This window comes from Paroedura picta, chromosome 1 (assembly GCF_049243985.1).
Source record: "Paroedura picta isolate Pp20150507F chromosome 1, Ppicta_v3.0, whole genome shotgun sequence".
Lineage (NCBI taxonomy): Eukaryota > Metazoa > Chordata > Lepidosauria > Squamata > Gekkonidae > Paroedura > Paroedura picta.
In genome coordinates, this window is record NC_135369.1 from 124,165,894 (window position 1) to 124,183,679 (window position 17,786).

At 43.1% G+C, this 17,786-nt stretch overlaps 1 protein-coding gene across 2 annotated transcripts in view; it reads left to right on the top strand.

The window, feature by feature from the left end:
- The first annotated feature begins 264 nt into the window (after positions 1-264).
- Positions 265-17,786, top strand: part of SEC63 (SEC63 protein translocation regulator) — a 38,983-nt gene continuing 21,461 nt past the window's right edge. Inside the window, exons 1-5 of one of the 2 annotated variants that reach the window (XM_077302641.1) lie at positions 265-472; positions 13,694-13,793; positions 14,717-14,831; positions 16,219-16,331; positions 17,578-17,639. In XM_077302641.1, the coding sequence (XP_077158756.1) occupies positions 349-472; positions 13,694-13,793; positions 14,717-14,831; positions 16,219-16,331; positions 17,578-17,639 (514 nt within the window). In that variant the 5' untranslated portion in view covers positions 265-348. The remainder of the gene's footprint in view (positions 473-13,693; positions 13,794-14,716; positions 14,832-16,218; positions 16,332-17,577; positions 17,640-17,786) is intronic. The other variant, XM_077302636.1, reaches the window with a different exon arrangement.

A 17,786-nucleotide genomic window follows, 5' to 3' on the forward strand; every position in this document is an offset into this window, starting at 1 on the left:
ACAGGGCGCGTGCCAGAGCAGCACTGGCCCCTGTTGCGCGTGCGCGCGCTCCACCTCCGTACGTGGGCGGAGAAAATAACCCGGCGAGGCCAATCCGATCCCAGCCTGGGCAAGGAACCGGAAGCGCGCGTGACGTCACAACGGCTGCGGGGGTTCCTGCGCAGTGACACGTCTCCCTACCTGTCCGCGCCGGCGCTGCCCGAGGCCGAAGTTGGCCCAGAGGCGGGGGCCCGGGAGGAAGCGGAAAGGGCGGGGCAGGGTCCGGCTTCTCCTGCGGCGGCGCCGGTGTCTGTTCTCGCGAGGCCGGGGCCGGGCTGGCCGTGGAGGGGGCGGGGCGAGGGAGCCACCATGGCGGGGCAGCAGTTTCAGTACGATGACAGCGGCAACACCTTCTTCTACTTCCTCACCAGCTTCGTCGCCCTCATCGTCATCCCCGCCACCTACTACTTGTGGCCGCGGGACCAGCACGCCGGTGAGTTCCCCGTCCCTCCCGTGTCCCCTGCCGGCTGACCGGCCGACCGACCTGGAGAGCGCGGACCCCTCTGCGCAGGCAGGCCCGGGGGTCTCTCGGCCTTGGCGGCCTGTCGACGACTCCCGCGCCCCCGCGCCCTGTCTCCGCCTGCCTCGCGCCTCTCGGGGGTGGTCCCGCCAGTTGGGCGCGCGGACCCTCTCTAGCGGGGGCCCACAGCCACCCTTTTCTCCGGCCCCCTCCGCCGCCGGTGTGCTGCGCCACGTGGGATTGTTGGTCATGGACAGCGGCGCTTCTTGGAATCTTTAGCTGCGTATGGGAAGCCAGTGCAGGCGTTTGCTTTGGGGACAGGCTGTTCATCGATATTTATAGTGCTGTATGCGTGAAAGCAGCCCGAGATGCTGCGTGTTTGGAAGCAGCCATGGTTTGGAAAGTCCTATTAGGTTTGACTGACGCTGCCTACCCGATCGTTGCTGGGCGTGCTTTGTGCTGATTTTCCTAGGAGGAAAAATCATCATCTCTTCCATCTGTTGTTAAAGTGAGTTTGTCCCTTAACACGGGCATGGTGGACTCTAATCTGGAGAACGGGGTTTGATTCCCCACTCCTCCACAGGCAGCCAGCTGTTTCCTTAGGGCTGTTCTCACAGAGCAGATCTGTTTGAAGTCTCTCAGCACCACCTCCCTCACAGAGTGTCTGTTGCAGGGAGAGGGAAGTTTGTAAACTCCTTTGGGACTCCTTCGGGTAGTGAAAGGTGGGGTACAAAATACCAGCTCCTTTTATCTCTCTAAAGAAGAAACTTTATAGTCTCCCATATTGTGATTATCACACATCTAGCAATCGATCATTATTATTAGGTGACTGAATGTAGACAGCAGGTTGTAGCCTCATGAAGATCCCCATAGCTTCAGTGAATCTCTCAGGAGTGTCAGTTCTTAGGTGGGTGAGTTGTGTATGTAACCATGTATGTGTGTGTTACAAACTTAAATGGACTCCGGGGAATGGTGGAGGACAGGAAGGCCTGGAGGATCATTGTCCATGGGGTCGCGATGGGTCGGACACGACTTCGCACATAACAACAACATGTGTGTGTTAAGTGCCATTAAGACATTTCCAGTTTAGGGCAACTATGAATTAATGACCTCCAAAGCATCTTATTAACAGCCTTGCTCAGGCTACCCAGCCTTACCATCCTTCAAGAAAACTGTTTCAGTGTTAAAAATATGAATGTTCATCATTAGAATTAGATTGTTAGCCACAGTCTGTAACTTGCTCAGTTATGGGACCCCTGGATACCTGTTTGCAGAACTCATAAGATTGTTCTGACTTACACTGATTGTAGTTAGCTACTGACTTACACTGGTTTTTCTCCTACTTGATATCCATATCTTTTGGAACCCCAAGATAGTGTTTTTCCTAATCCTTGGTACAGTCAGTAGCATCAGCTATCACACCATCTTTTCTCACATTGTTCCTTTACCATGAAATATTTCCTTGCAGCTGAGTGTAACCTATAGTCATTGTTAACTTCCATCCAGTGGCATCACCAGATAATTCTATTGTGCAATTTCTTGGTGACCATCCTGTCATCCTAAATATGACATCTTGTGTGCTCACCTTGATACGGTGGTGATGGAAGGTGAAGTCAAGGGGCAGTCCCTTTATGGTGACCCCATAAGATTTTCAAGGCAAAGAGAAAGATTGCCATTCTGCCTCTGAAGTTAATCTCCTGACCCTGCTTAGTTTTCAAGACCTGATAAGACAGGGCTAGTCTGGGCTGAAATCCACAAATTTTAGCTTTGTTTGGCTAAGATCGAGTGTAGTGTGTTATTTGCGATTGCCGTTGACCTCTGTTGGCATTTACAAGGGGAATAATGAAGGCTCTAAGCATTTAGTGATGGTGAAAAAATTACTTTGCTGCTGCCATCTTGGAAGATTCAAGGAAGTTCTGTAGTATTGCACTTTTCCTCCTGATCCACTGAGTAAAGTCGGGATGATTTTTGGCAGAAAACATTCAGGGAAAGGCACCATACCATATGGAGTGGCTTTTAAAGTTATACATTGGGAGACTCATTTCATTTATATTTAGAAAATATGTAGGAGCCCTACAAATGCTCTTGAAATACTGAGAAGCCTTTGAAATTATTGGAAGAACCTGATAGTAGGTAGAACTCTTGGTTATGTCTAGGAGCGTAGTTTAATTTTTAAATGCTCCTGGGCATGTAGATTTTTGTACCTCTGCTTACAGAGGTAGTGAGGTTAGATTAAATAAGTTAGCAACAGAAGCACACGTATAGCTGTTTCCCCAAGGATTTTCAGAAGGCTATTGTAACATGGGTGATATTTTCTCAGCTGGATACTTTTGATACTGTCATAGTTGGAACACATTCATGTGATTTGTGTACCCTGTCATATTCCATTATAATAACATTATAAATTCAACCTATGAGATGCCTACTACAAAACAAAATAGAAATAAAGTGTTGCGATATTAGTAGTGAGAGGGGAGTGGGGTTAGCACATGACTGAGCAGAAAATTTTAGCTATTATAAATAATTTCACTGTCCCCTCCAAAAGGAGGTCAAATCTGCTTCCCAAGTTTGAAACTCTTTTCTGTGTTACAGTATTAAGGGTTTTTTTTTTGTAATTCATTAGTGGAGTCTGAAGGAGTGTTGGTTTGTAAGACTTTCTTAGAACTGGTTGGGAATAGTCCAGTATTCTGAAACGTGGCTGGGGAACTTGTATCTAAAGAGAGAGAAGAGAAGATGGTTGTGTTTTTCTGTACCCTACTTTTTACTATCTGAAGGAGTTTCAGAGCAGCTTTCAGTTGTCTACTCTTCCTCTCCCCACAATAGACATGCTGTGAGGTATGAAGCTGATAGAGCTCTGAGAGAACTGCAACTGACCCAATGTCACCTAGCTGCCTGCATATGGAGGAGTGGAGATTCAGACCCAGGTCCACTGCCCTTAATCACTACACCAGAGCATTATTTCCAGATAAACCAGTTTCATCTTTAACACTGATCCCCTTATTCCCCTATAACTTCATGATAATTTGCCATTCTTCAGATTTTCTTCTGAAGCTTTCCAATTTGTCAGCACTCTCCTTGAAGTTGTAAGTTTTATGCAGCGTTTAGAATGAAATCATACGCACGTTTTCAAGGGTAACTTAAAATCTTAGTGTTTGAGAGGCCTCACTTGCTTCTGGTTTCTTGGAAACAGATGGTAGGTTTGGGCTCATATTCTACCTAAATGTAGAATTGCATCCTGAATATCCACATCACCGTCTCAATATGCAAAGTAGCTTGTGTTTCCCCTTTCTCCACCTCCTTTGAAATCAGGTATAGAGGCAAACAGCTGTTCAGGCTTCCAGCGAAGAACTATATGTAAACGTGTATATCATATTTCATTGTGATTCTCTCCCCCCCCCCCTGGCCTTCTGATCAGGCACTATATTGCCTTTCTCCCTTTCAGCCAAGTGTGGCTGATCCATCCATGAGGTGCAGAATGTTCCCTGCATGTACATGCCATCTCTCATTGTAGTATTCTCAGTCTTCAAGGCAGATATTGCATTGTATCCCATTTTTCATTTATCTTCCGTCTTTAAAAAGAAGAACATAAGAAGACTCCTGCTGGATCAGACCAATAGTCCACCTAGTCCAGCATCCTGTCTCTCACATTATAAGAATAGAAAATCACACAGTGACCAAACAGTTTGTCTGGATTGCTAGTAGCAGGGCATAGAAGCAGAGGTTTCCCCCTGATGTCTCTTTCCCTAGTGTGTACTGTATTTCATTCTGGTATCTACATATTGAACTGACTTGCCATATATATTACAAATAAAATGTTATCCAGCAGAATGCCATCTAATATAATCACTTGGGTTATTAGAGAATCCTGCCAAATGTTTTGTTGTAACTGGACTGGACTTTTGCCCTTGTTGTAAATTTTATTTTTATTTTATTTATTTATGCACATATTTATCGACCGCCACTCCCAAACAGTTGGCTCATGGCAATTCACAACGAGGTCCACATGGACAATTACAATAAAAACATAAAATCACATAAAAAACAAACAACAATTGCCATCAACAGTAATGGCGGAAGACATAACTATTCTCTTCCCCCCACCCACCCCTGACCGATGACAACAGGCCCCAGAAGTCCACAGAAAAACCACCATCACCCTCAGGATAGATGGCCATGAACAGATGACAGGCATATGCCTCCACCAAGCCTATACAGGGGCCTATCAGGGAGGGACCAGATCTCTCTAGCCTGGCCTCAACCAAATGCCTGGTGAAAGTCCTCTGTTTTGCAGGCCCTGTGGAATGCTGACAGCTCAGTCAGGGCCCTCAGCTCTTGGAGCTCATTCCACCAGGTCGGGGCCAGGACTGAAAAAGCCCTGGCTCTAGTCAAGGCCAGGCGAAACTCCTGGGTGCCAGACACAACTAGCAGGCTCCTGCCTGCAGAACACAAAGCCCTGCGAGGGGCATAAGGAGACAAGCGGTCCCTCAGATAAGCGGGACCCAGGCCACAGATAGCCTTAAAAGGTAAGAACCAAAACCTTGAACCTGTTCCGGGAGCCAATTGGTAACCAATATAGCTGCCTCAGCATAGGCTGGACATGGGCCCTCCAAGATGATCTTGTGAGGATCTTAGCAGCCGCATTTTGCACCAACTGGAATTTCCAAGTCAGAGACAAGGGAAGGCCCACATAGAGCAAGTTACAGAAGTATAGTCTGGAAGTGACCATTGCATGGATCGCTGTGGCCAAATGTTCCAGATACAGATAGGGCGCTAGCAGCCTAGCTTGGCATACATAGTAAAATGCCAGTTGGGTTACCTTCGTGATCCCAGCCTCCATAGATAGGGAGGCAACAAAGATCACTCTCAAATTCCTGGCCGCAGGCATAGCTGTAAGCTGACCTCCATCCAAGCAGGGGAGGCGCACTTAAGGTACTTAATGTTATGTCAACCATGCTAATCCAGAAAGTCTGCAGCCCTAAGGTCCCACCATGCCGCCTCATGCGGCCGTTTGTATCAAACCCTGTTTATATCTTATTATTGATATTGATGTGGGACTCATCTTCTGGCACGCCTCGTCACACGAAAGTGTGACGTCCTTTGTCCCGCCCATGAAGTGAACCAGAAGTTGGAAGGCCGAGCCAGCAGCTGTGCTGGGGCCTGGGCAGCTATTGAACGACCTGCTGGGCCCAGGCAGTGGTTGTCCTGTCCCTGAGGCTGAGGCAGCAGCCGCATCAGTCCCAGGGGCCAAGGCAGCCTCTGCACAAAGCGCAAGGGGCTGAAGCGGTGGCTGCCCCACCCCCGAAGCATTCACAGCAGCCACACCGGCCCCTTTAGAGCATGCTTTCTCAACCAGGGTTTTTTGACAGCCTTGGGAGGGTTTCCCAAATGGGTGAGAGTTAATTAATTTTTAATATATTGTTTAAATTTGTTAAATGTTTATTGGGTGATATGATAAAATATGATCATGTTGACCCGCCCTGCTCCAATGGCCAGTGATTGGCCTGGGTTGGGAAGGGGAGAGTCCCTAAGTGGGTGTGTAGACAGCTATGCTTCCCAACGATATTTAGCATGATCGCATCAGTTCTGGGGTTCCTCAAAGTGTGAAGAATGTTTCAGGAGTTTCTCAGTGGTAAAAAAGTTGAGGAAAGCTGCTTTAGAGTCTAGACATACCCTGCCTGTTGCTGCTCTAGGATAGGTTATTTGCTCTTAAGGTTACAGCATTCTATTAGTCATCCATTACCTTGAGTCTTTGTCTTGGCTGGCTGTCTATTGTTGGCACCATGCGAAAAAGGCAGCCATCAAGATGGAGCTCAGGTGAAAGGGCTCCTTGTTGCAAGTTATCCCCAGATGGAGTCAGCCAAGATGGACCTTGTTTCCCTTGTGTCATCTCCTCTGTTTGTCCACTCCTCCTTGTGCCAGTCCTCTTTCTCTTCTTCCCAGGAAGAGATACAGTCTAGCAATTGGCATTCCCACATTTCTGTCTTCCCTAGGTGTTAAATTCCTGCCAGGGTGTGAGATAGCTTTTGATCTCCATTGGCTTAGAAGCATTTGTATAACTTGTGAAAGCCACTGCCTGGATGAGGGAATACTAGCCAGCAATTAACTTCTCTTCTGTTTCCTGTCCCTTTTCCAACAGAGAAACATTTTGGAATGGATATGTTTTGGGTTTTTTTTTGCAAAAGCTAAAGTGGAAGGCACTCCTCTACACCAGAGTATTAGCTGAACATTATAAAAGATGCTACATGCCACTGAGAAGACATGAGCTTTCAACCATAAACCATGATCAAACAGCATCCTCATCATATGAACCTGTTCCTCCAAGGGGATGTACAAGCCCTTCGAGACAGGCTTACTCTTCAATCCCTGAACAGGTTCTCCATTGACCTACAGACTTCAGTAGTGCTTGGCCTGAATTGGTTCTAAACCATCCCTATTACCTTCTCCACTCACTTATTCAGGACTTCCCCAGAACTACCTGACTCAGCTGTTAAGGAGAAATATAACTTGATGTCACCTACATGTTTTAGTACTAGTTTCCTACAAATCCCTGGACAACCGCTTCCAGTGATTTCATTGAGATGTTGATTAGAGATTAATATGGACCTGATAGAATTTCCCTTTTTTTCTGTTGAATTGTTGTTTGGGGGTTGTTTAACCAATTTGGTTCCATAGTGCCATAAAATGTTCAAGAGACAAGTATTTGCTTATATGAAGTTTGTATGAAACACTAATAATATGTCCATTGACAAAGCCAGCACGCATTGGGACTTATATGAAGTAAGAATTTAAAAACATCTGAAAGTGAAGAGAGACAACTCTATTTGGATTTATTATTGCCATATTGGTGTCCCAGTGCATCTGTAATATTTCATATTGCTGGCTAAAAAGGCAAATGGGGTTTTGGGCTGTATCAAACCGAGTATCTTGTCCAGATCATGGGAGGTGCCACTTTATACTCCTCTGGTTTGGTGTCACTTGGAGTACTGTGTTCAGTTTTGGGCACCCCAGTTGAGGAGGGATGTAGACAAACTGGAGTGTGTCCAGAGGAGGCCAGCAAAGATGGTGAGGGGTTTGGAGAACAAGACATATGAAAAAAGATTGGGGGAGCTTGGTCTTTTTAGCCTGGAGAGGAGATGACTGAGAGGAGATTTGATAACCATCTTCAAGTATTTAAAAGGGTGCCCTATAGAGGATGGAGAAGAGTTGTTTGCTCTTGCCCCGGAGGGACAGACCAGAACCAATGGGATGAAATTAATTCAAAAGAAATTCTGTCTAAAAATCCAGAAGTTCCTGATAGTTAGAGCGGTTTCTCAGTGGAACAGGCTTCCTCGGGAGGTGGTGGGTTCTCCATTTCTGGAAATTTTCAAACAGAGGCTGGATAGCCATCTGACGGAGAGGCTGATTCTGTGAAGGTTCAAGGGGGTGGCAGGTTACAGTGGATGAGCGATAGGGTTGTGAGTGTCCTGCATAGTGCAGAGGGTGTAGATTGGAAAATAATTTGATTGTGACAAGTGCTTTCTGATTAACCTTGACTTGTCCCCTTTAAATCTAATATGATCATAGGGATGTGTGCCCTGGCTCGGCTGCCTCAGTGCTCACCATAGCCTGACGCGCGTAAAAGGCCAGCACCATGGTGCGGAAAAGAGGGTGGCGCCGGCCATAGTCAGGTGCAGAGCATGCAGCCGCCTTTTTATGCCGTGGCGCTGGCCTCCTAGTGCTGCCTTGGTCTTCGGTGATCTCCCAGTGGCTGAGCCAAGGCGCACATCACTAATCATGAACTTGTATGTTAGGGAGAGAGAAAGAGAAGTGTGAGAGGAAGGTGTGCAAGAGTTGAATTCAAAAGCGTGTGTTAAGATAGTAAAATACACGTTTATTTCTGTTTTGATGTGCTTCTCTGTATGCATCCATATAACTTTTCATAGTCCTGGTTGTGCGGGGTGTTTGCAAATTGTAAGTTTGATATTTTATTTTATCCATTTATTATTGACAGGATTCCAGCCTGAAGGCTCAGGGTAGGTAATACTTTGAAAGCACTACGTAATTACACAGAGCAAAAGTTTGCCATACTGCAATATCATTCAAAACTCAACATTTTTTCCAGCTTATGGTCCTTCAGACACTCTCTGCAATTGAAGCAGCTGTGAGTGGAGTGTGTACTGTGGCATCCACATGCCCTATCCCTTTGCCACTTACTCCTGATGCCACCCCCTCCCCTTTATTCTGTTGCATTGATGTGACAACAATTGTGCAGCTCCTGTGATCTGGTAATTCTTTCCCCCTTCCCAGCTGAGTTGGGGTGCAAAGATGTACCCTGCTTCAGCTGTGAAATAAAGGCGGTTAATGGGCCAAATTGGGTGTGTGTGTGCAAGGTCAAGCTCATTCTGTTTTGACTGTGGTTGGGCATTTGTCTATTTGACAAATTTTGAATTACGTGAGGATAGTGTAGAGTGGGGCTTAATAGATGTTTTCACTTGTCCCCTTTTCTGACTGACTAAAATGAATGGATTCTAAGGTATTTATAGTGGCATACATGAGGAAACAAACCTTGTCTGTCTATTCATCTATCTCTTAGATTTGAGTTCTTTCTCTGATTTCTTCAAAGGTTTGTTTAGTGGTTCTACAGGTTGTCAATTGTATACTGAAATAAGAGTACTTATCCCCTTCCTGCACTCTCTTGGTTATGTTTTTGGAAACATTTTATGACTTTAGATGCAGAGGACCACTATTAGCCCAATTTTTAGATGCTTATTGTAATCCTTCAGCAATAAGTTGTTCTGGTGCAGTCATCAAGTGATGTATGTATCCTGGGTTCTGAATTAGAACTGTTGGTTGATTCTTGGCAAACAGTTGGACTCTTTAATTTCCCCACAAATGTGTAGTAAATTTTAAGTATGAACCTCTCCCAGCAGCCACACTTCATTAGCCTGCATCCTCAGGTATTATATTTATATATGTAGTTGATGATTGTGAGAAGCAGCTGCTACAGTTAGCAACAAACTCCAAGAATGTACATGTTTGGTTTGCAAAAAAGCCTAGGATGATCTCAACAAAATAGCTGTGTGCTGCTGTATACTAGAACCAAACTACTGTGACATTTTAACTTCCGAAAATCAGTGTGAAAGTAGATTGCTGCCATATAGCTTGGCTTGCAGAATTATTTCTCTGGGACCTCTTCTGGGTATACCTGAACCAAGTGACTGTAGCTTAACCCATTTTAGATTCACTGAGTTGCTGATCTAGCCAAACTACCTTTGGTGAATTGGATGGACTGAGAAAACTTAAACATCAAATTGCATGCTTCTCATGTAGCAGGCATTTGTGTTGGATCCAGCAGAAAAGCTAGCAGAAGGAATTAGTGGGATGGATCTTTCCCTGTCTTGTATTTGTTCCATAAACACTTTTAGTGTGTGTGTGTGTGGGGGGGGGGGTAAGAGAGCCTCACTGACAAAATGTACCATGATAGGAGGGTAATGTATTGAGAAGGCAGAATCAGGTAAAATCAACTGATGCAAGCTGCCAACAGAACATGGAGGAAGTGGTTTTACATGTCCCTCTTTTTGCTGCAGCATCCAGTGTCATGGTGCATTTTCTGAGGCTCTTCCGCCCCCCTAAAAGAGGTTATGAGACATACAGTAGGGTGCTTATAGAAGGCAAGGAAAGACCAGCTCTGGCTATGCCTGTTTTTCACTGGATTTAAACCAATATTAGAATTATGTAGTTGATGTATGTACTGTAACATGTATGTACTGTAACAAGAGTAAATGTTAAACAGCAGCTGCCGGGGGCTCCCAGGACGGCGGCCAGACGTGGCGAGAGGTACTTCGCGCCTCTTGGCGCGTCAGGCCGCCGGCCAGGGAGCCCCCGCCAGGCGTGGCATACTGGGCTGCGGCAGCTCCTTGGCGGCACCTCCACGGCTCCTGACATGGGTCCTCGGCGGCTTTTTGGTTTCCGGCGGCTCCTCGGCGGTTTGTGGTGTTCTGCTGCCATGAGGGCAGGGAGCTCCCGGCAGCCGCGCTGCGCGTGGCTTCCAGGGGCTCCCAGGCCGGTGGCTTGACGTGGTGAAATAAAAGACAGGGGAGATCAGACTAGGAGAACAAATCATCCAAGGTATGACTTGCAGAAGGTGCTAGTGTCTCTGTGTGGGGGAATCTGCAGTTATTCAAATAAGTGTGAAACAGCCCTCAGATGGACTTGCGGACAACCTCTCAAAGTTAAAAAGTAGAATTTTTACCTTCCTACATGATTATTTCCTATCATCTCTACATCTGCAAAACTCTGCAAGTCATCAAACATTTCTTGCAAATTAAAGCTATGGAGCCAGTACTGGAACAAGAAATATGGCCAGGGTGTCTATTTCATCTTTTTCACCATTTCAGAGAAAAATGGGGACTGGTGACCGATATTGGACCTGAAATTCTTCAACGGGTTTAATCATACACTAGTATTTTGACATATCAGACAATCGGGTTCCAGAAAACAAGCTACTCTGGACACACAGGAAATAATTGACTGTCTTCAGAGTTTCAGTTTCATGGTAAATTTGCAGTAGAGCTGTCTTATACGTTCCTAAAAGTTGGAACACTTTTGAAGTGCAAAGAGGTATGACCCCAAACCAGTTTATGTTTACAGGCAAGAAAATCAAAAAGACCAAAGACATGTTGACAGTGATAATAAGGAGATCTTTGTCTTTAATGCACCTACAAGCTTCATGAGTCTACTTATTGCTAGCATGGACACTATTCAATGGGGCAAAATGCACTTGCAGTGTTTCCAGCAATTCCTCAAATCTTTTTAGTCTCAAATTACCAGGAAGCAAGATGCATTGTTAAAAATTCCCCAGAAGGTCAAGAACGACTGCATTGGTAGACCAAAGTAAAAAAAAGAACCTCAAACAAGGAAGATTTTACTCAGTCAGTGAGGAACTTCAGATCTTCACAGGTACAAATCTGAAGGGTTGCGGCATGGTTCTGGATGGAATGACAGCACATGGATTATGGGTCTCATTAGAGGTTTCTCTTATTGGACATATTGGACCTTCAGGTGATTTGATTGGCACTGCAACACTTCAGGAACTAAGAGTCTCCATAGCACATCCTCAACATTGGAGTCAAGTCATACGTGAACAAGCAAGGCAGCTCCAGGTTATTATACAGAAAATTACCAAAACATTGTTATGGGCCTCAGAAAAACCTCTTGTCAATTCTGATCGAGCACAGTCATGGATCGAGCAGATTGGCTGAGCCACCGAACCATCCAAGAAGAGGAGTGGTCCCCAGAAACGGAAGTCTTCTCCTTTATTGTGAGCCACTTTGGCCAGCCAGTAGTAGACCTGTTCACAGTACACAGCAATCACCGAGTGGGATGCTTCTACTCCAGGTTTCTTCATACAAAAGCAGAGATGACAAACATCTTAACATCAGATTGAGTGGAGGGACTACTCTGTGCCTTCCCTTCAATACCTGTCATCTCAAAGCTTATTTGAAAGATCAATCAACAGTATGCATAGATACCACTAGTAGCCCCATCCCGATCAAGGAGGCCATGGTTCTCCACTATCCTCCAGATGATGGAGAAGCCTCCGCTCACCCTGCCAGGATCAGCTGACATGCTTCACCAGAGCCCCATCTGGCATCCACATCCGGATTGGCTGAAGTTAATGATGTGTAGATGAGAGGGCATTTAATATGAAAGCGGGCTACAGCATGGATGTCATTAACACCATACTAGCCTCCATACATAGATCCACAGCTTGAATACACAGCTGTACCTGGAAGGAGTCATTGAAAAAAGGTAGACTTCATTCGTCCAAGAATCAGGGACATCCTGGATTTTCTATAAGAGGGAATGACCAGAGACTTGCACTTTTGAAACAACAATAAATAGTGTTAAAACTCAGTTATGGAAGTGAAAAATGCAGTTTAAGTGTAAACTCTTGAATTGGGTCCACTTTGAAAATTAACAGAACCTCATACATGATGCATTGAGAAAGTCTATCTTGAACTCCCTTTTAAAAGTAAAGTTAATATTTTTAATTGGAAGACAAGATGTAGTAATTTAGGTACAGTATATATTGCAATCACCAGAGAAGGCAATATTGACTGCAAGCATAACTTTTAATTCATTGTGTGTTTTAAATGCAGGGATGCTTGGGTGAGGTCAAAGGAAAGTTTCATTTTATCATATATTTATAATTTATCCCAGCTTCCTAAAGCAAGTGCTTTAGCAGGCTCCTAACTAGGGATGAAAGCGATGAGAACATAGGACCACATCTTTCCTCAGACATAATGCAAAATCTGAGTGAAGGGATAGTAGAGAGAATTTGTGCACCAGGGCATAGTCAGTAGCTTGATCTAGTTGTAACTAAACTGGTGTGGTGTTTTCATTAGTGCTAAGGCTCTGAGTGCATGTAATTAGAAACATCATATTAGAATACTTGAGTAGTGTACATACATTTATTTAGGGCTGGAATGTCAATTCAAAACGGGACCTGAAGGATAGTGGTATGTTGTAATAGTCTGAGAAGTATGATTTGTTTAATGACTGCATTTAATATCATGCTAATAAGGATATTTGTCTTCTATTTGCCTGCCGTTAAAAAGCAATGAAAGGAACAAAAGGCGTTAGCTTTAAGAACTTTGCTTAGAAAATTATACTTCACAGTATGTTTTGTTGATCAAATAAAACAATCTCATCTTTAAAATTGGATTTTGTTTTCCCTAGTTCCCTAGTTAAACATCTACTAAGACCCTCTCTTTGCACATATAATCATAAGAAAACTGAGTACATCTGGAGCATCAGGACCTAGCTTTTTGCACTATGCACAGATAAGCAGAGTTTGTAGCTCTGGAAGTTATACTTCAGTTCGTAAGTCTTCAGTATCACATTTTGTTTTATTCAACTTAATGTACATGTGCTGTGTTTATATTCATGATGACTTTTGAAGACGCTTTTCCCTTTTTGAAAGGCAAATGATACATAGGCTGCTGCAGAGAGAAAAATACGTTATTGCATATTTCACATGTCAACCGCACCATCTCTTCTGCAAGCCTGCTATTGAAGCTGACAGTCTTGGATGACATTTTGGTATTCATTGTCAGAGTGACAAAGGGTTTTTAAAGGTTTGATGCAGAAACATTTCAGATTTGAGGAAATGTTTTGTTGCTACCAGATTTTAAAACTCTCTCTCTCTTTCAGAGCAAATTCGTTTAAAGAATCTAAGAAAAGTCTATGGAAGATGCCTGTGGTATCGTTTGCGATTATTAAAACCCCAGCAGAATATAATTCCCACTATAAAGTAAGTATACATAATTTAGTTTTGCTTCTTTCCTTGATCTATTTTAAAAGAACAGTTTAATCTTACACTGGGAATGTAATTTAATTGCCAAATTATTACCCAGGGTCCATTGGTAGATCATAGTAGATTTGTAGAGGTCATAGCTGTAAAGGAACTAGTGACTTCCAGAGTTCTGTTTCATGTAATTATCACTGTAGAGAATTCCAAATTCTAGCAAGCAGTCTATGATTACTTTTAAAGTCGTGTTATTCACGCTGCATTTTGCAAGGTCCCAGGGTTCCTTGAGAGTGTTATCTGACAAGGATAGGAATGACAGACATACCACAACTGGTATTCCCTTGTTTGGGATTGTTAGATGAATTATACCTGTTTGGGAATGTTAAATGAATTATAGGCTGTTATCTTAATTTCTATGTAGCTATGGTAAGGACAGATAAACCTGGCTGGCTCTCTGCGTGAACTCATACATAGGTAGGGTTGCCACTGCAGGTATATAGAGAGGACTCCTTGGTGGACATATGAAATTGATTCTCTTAAGGTAGGGAATTTGAAAAGGAATACAAATGAATTAGATTGTTGGAATACATAGACAGCAGATCTTAAATTTTGCATTGGTTAACTAATCAGGACAGTTTGTATACAAACATTCACTCGGTCATTGGTTTCAGAACTCTGTTCCACACAAAAATTGCATCATCGTATCGTATAATCACAGAGGACAATAAGTCACCTTGTGACAGAGATTCTTACATCATAGGTTTTTCATTATTGTCAACCTGCTTTGGTTGTCTTGTGCAGTCCATATTTTTTATGACACTGTTGTCTGTGGGTAACCAGGTTCCTTCAAATGTCAGTATGCAGTTGTTGCATAAATTATTTTTGAATTCTTAAATGTTGGGAAACGCTTTATTTTTCAACTTCAGGAAAATAATTTTGCTTGCTGGATGGGCACTCCTTCTGTTCCTTGCTTACAAAGTGTCCAAAACCGACAGAGAATATCAAGAATACAACCCATACGAAGTATTAAATTTAGACCCAGTAAGTAACATCATTAACTTTTTAAATGATTTGTTTGATATAAATTTACACGTGCTTATACAAAATGACGGGGGAGATGAAGGAGATGTGAAATTCTTTGTTTTCTTGCATGTAATGCATAGCAAGAAGTAAAACACTTGTTTTTTTCTCTGAGCATCTTAAAATTTGGGGTATACAGAGTTTCATACTTTCCGAGTAGCATTTGTGTAATGTAAAACAGTCATGAAAAAACAAGCATTACTGTATAATAGAACTAAGTTTGAATCCAGTGGCACCTTTAAACTTGTACCCCAGGCTCAGACCAACATAGTTCCCCACCTCAATTAATATGTCACTCTGCTATATAGTGCAGATATTTTTTGAAAAGTTATTCAGAATTAAGATAAGAAAGAATTAATTAAGATTTGGAGGTGTGTGATCACAGTCCCCTCCCTTTCACTGCCAGCTGTCTCCATAGGCTTTCCCCTTCTGTCTTGCAGCCCCCTTTAGCCTAGAGTTTGCTAACTAGTGGTTTGTCACTTCCCCATTCCCTGGTTTACTGCTGCTTCCTGGCAGTCATGGCCATTGAAGAAGAAGAGTTGGTTCTTACATGCTGCTTTTCTCTACCCGAAGGAGTATCAAAGCGGCTTACATTTGCCTTCCCTTTCCTCTCCCCACAATAGACACCCTGTGGGGTGGGTGAGGCTGAGAGAGCCCTGATATCACTGCTCAGTCAGAACAGCTTTATCAGTGCTGTGGCAAGCCCAAGGTCACCCAGCTGGCTGCATGTGGAAGAGTGCAGAATCACTACACCAAACTGGCTCTCAGATCAAGATGACTTCTGCATGTTTGTGCACCATTTTGAGGGGTTGCATTTTGTGTACATGAAATCTGCACATTTAGAACTTTTTTCTCTTCCTCTCCAACCTTTTTTATGTGTGGTTTAACTAAGATTTTTCTATGCAGCTGACTTGTATACCTTTGGCCCTGTTGTATGGATTTGGCTAGGCACATGGAGGCCAGCTCATGGCTATTAGTTATTGGGATTTGAGGGAGGGGAATATGTTGTTTCTTGAATTGTGTGAAGAAAGCATTCTTATACTGCAGCATTGTAATCCGAATCCAATTCTGAAGCTTTAAAAGGATCAGTTCCTTATTTACCTGTAAGGAACAATGGCACATTATAACATATTCAGTAACAGCAACAACTGAAAAGAAGCATTGTTTGTTCCTTTCTTGTTGGGTTTAATCAAATCTTGAACTTTAGAAAGGCACATTTTTAGTGTGCAGTGCTCAAGGTGGATGGAGATATCTAAACCATGGTTCTTGCAAAGCTCGGCAGGGGGGTGGTATGGTAGAACATGTCATAGTGTGTATATTATAACTAATGCGAAAGTTTATTTTATAGGGAGCGACTGTGTCAGAAATTAAAAAACAATACCGTTTGCTTTCGCTGAAATACCATCCAGATAAAGGAGGTGATGAAGTTATGTTCATGCGGATTGTTAAGGCTCATGCTGCGTAAGTTCTTGGCACTAGAAGCAAAACTGGCAGTTAATGGAAGAATAAGTCATCTCTAAAGGCTGACATCCTGATCTTAAACCTACTGACATCAGCAGTTGTTGCAGTGCTAGTCCAAGTTATGACTTGTGTTTTTGGTATATTTCATCCTAAACCAGGATGAGATGCTTTTGCAAGACTTAAAAGTAGGCTGCTAAACAGTTTCTAAAGCATCATATCTTCATCTTCTAGCAGATTTAATAGTTACATAAAGACTTAAATTCTCCCCCCCCCATTTGAGATATCAGGACAAAACATGAACTTCCAGATGTGTATTTTGTCATAGGTTTAAAGGGCTCTTCAGGTGGTTTGAGCCATGCATGTTTTTCTTATGTATAAGTAATTTAAGAAGAAGTAGTGGTGCAGCCATCAGTGTACACAAATGAGGATTAAGCTGCACTTTAGGATCACAGTTTGTGTCGAAGAAACACATTCCACTTTGTCCAGGTACCCTCATTTGGGCTTCATAATACACTGGGATTAGAATGAAGACTTCCAAAATTAGGGCTTGACTCACATCCCATTTCCAGGTGAGAGGGAGGAAAGGGAAGCATGAGCTTGACCAGCCAAGTGTTTGTCTGTGATAAACAAACACTGGGAAATCTGAAAATGACCATTGTAATAAGATGCTTAAAGCTGTGGAATTCAAAGCTAGGGACAGAGCGTTCCTTGCGGTGCATGTCTTTATTTCACTGATTCTGTGTTCATCTCTCCCCTCCTTTCTTGCTTTTTAACACTGCAGTTTTCACTAGTATCATCAGTTTTGTAAAACCCCAAACAATATGCAGGACAAATGATACACAATGATATATATGGTTTATATAAATTGGTTGGATAAATTGGTTCAAAAATTTCATCAGCCTAATTCTTTACTGGTAAGCTTCTTTTTGGTTTGTTGAGAATAACCATCTGGAAAGCCATGCAAACTTTTTGGTTCATTGAGGCACATATGTTATCTTAATAGCTAACATAAAACTGCGATTTCTGTGTGTGCCATTTTGATTGCAACAGTGGCCAGCAGAGGTCACTATTGACCAAATTTAATGTTAGGCCTTTAATGAAAAGCTTGCACCCTGATTCTTAGCTTTGCTTTATATGCTGGCTTTGCAATATCATGCTGTGTTCTAAGGAATAGCAAGCAGTAGGATCAGATATAGAAGAAAAATAATGGGATTTCTAACATGCTTTTTCCCTCCCCTCTTGTTAGTTTAACTGATGAAGAAGCTCGAAATAATTGGCAAGAATACGGCAATCCTGATGGGCCGGAAGGTTGGCTTTTAATGATATAAGTTACTGTAGCTGTTTTGAAATGCTCAGCTCTTGTCCTGATTCTTGTATTATTACTTTTGCATTTGGATTATTGTAGACTTTAAATATGATGTATTTTTGTTTGATACAACCAATTGAGGTCCTTTA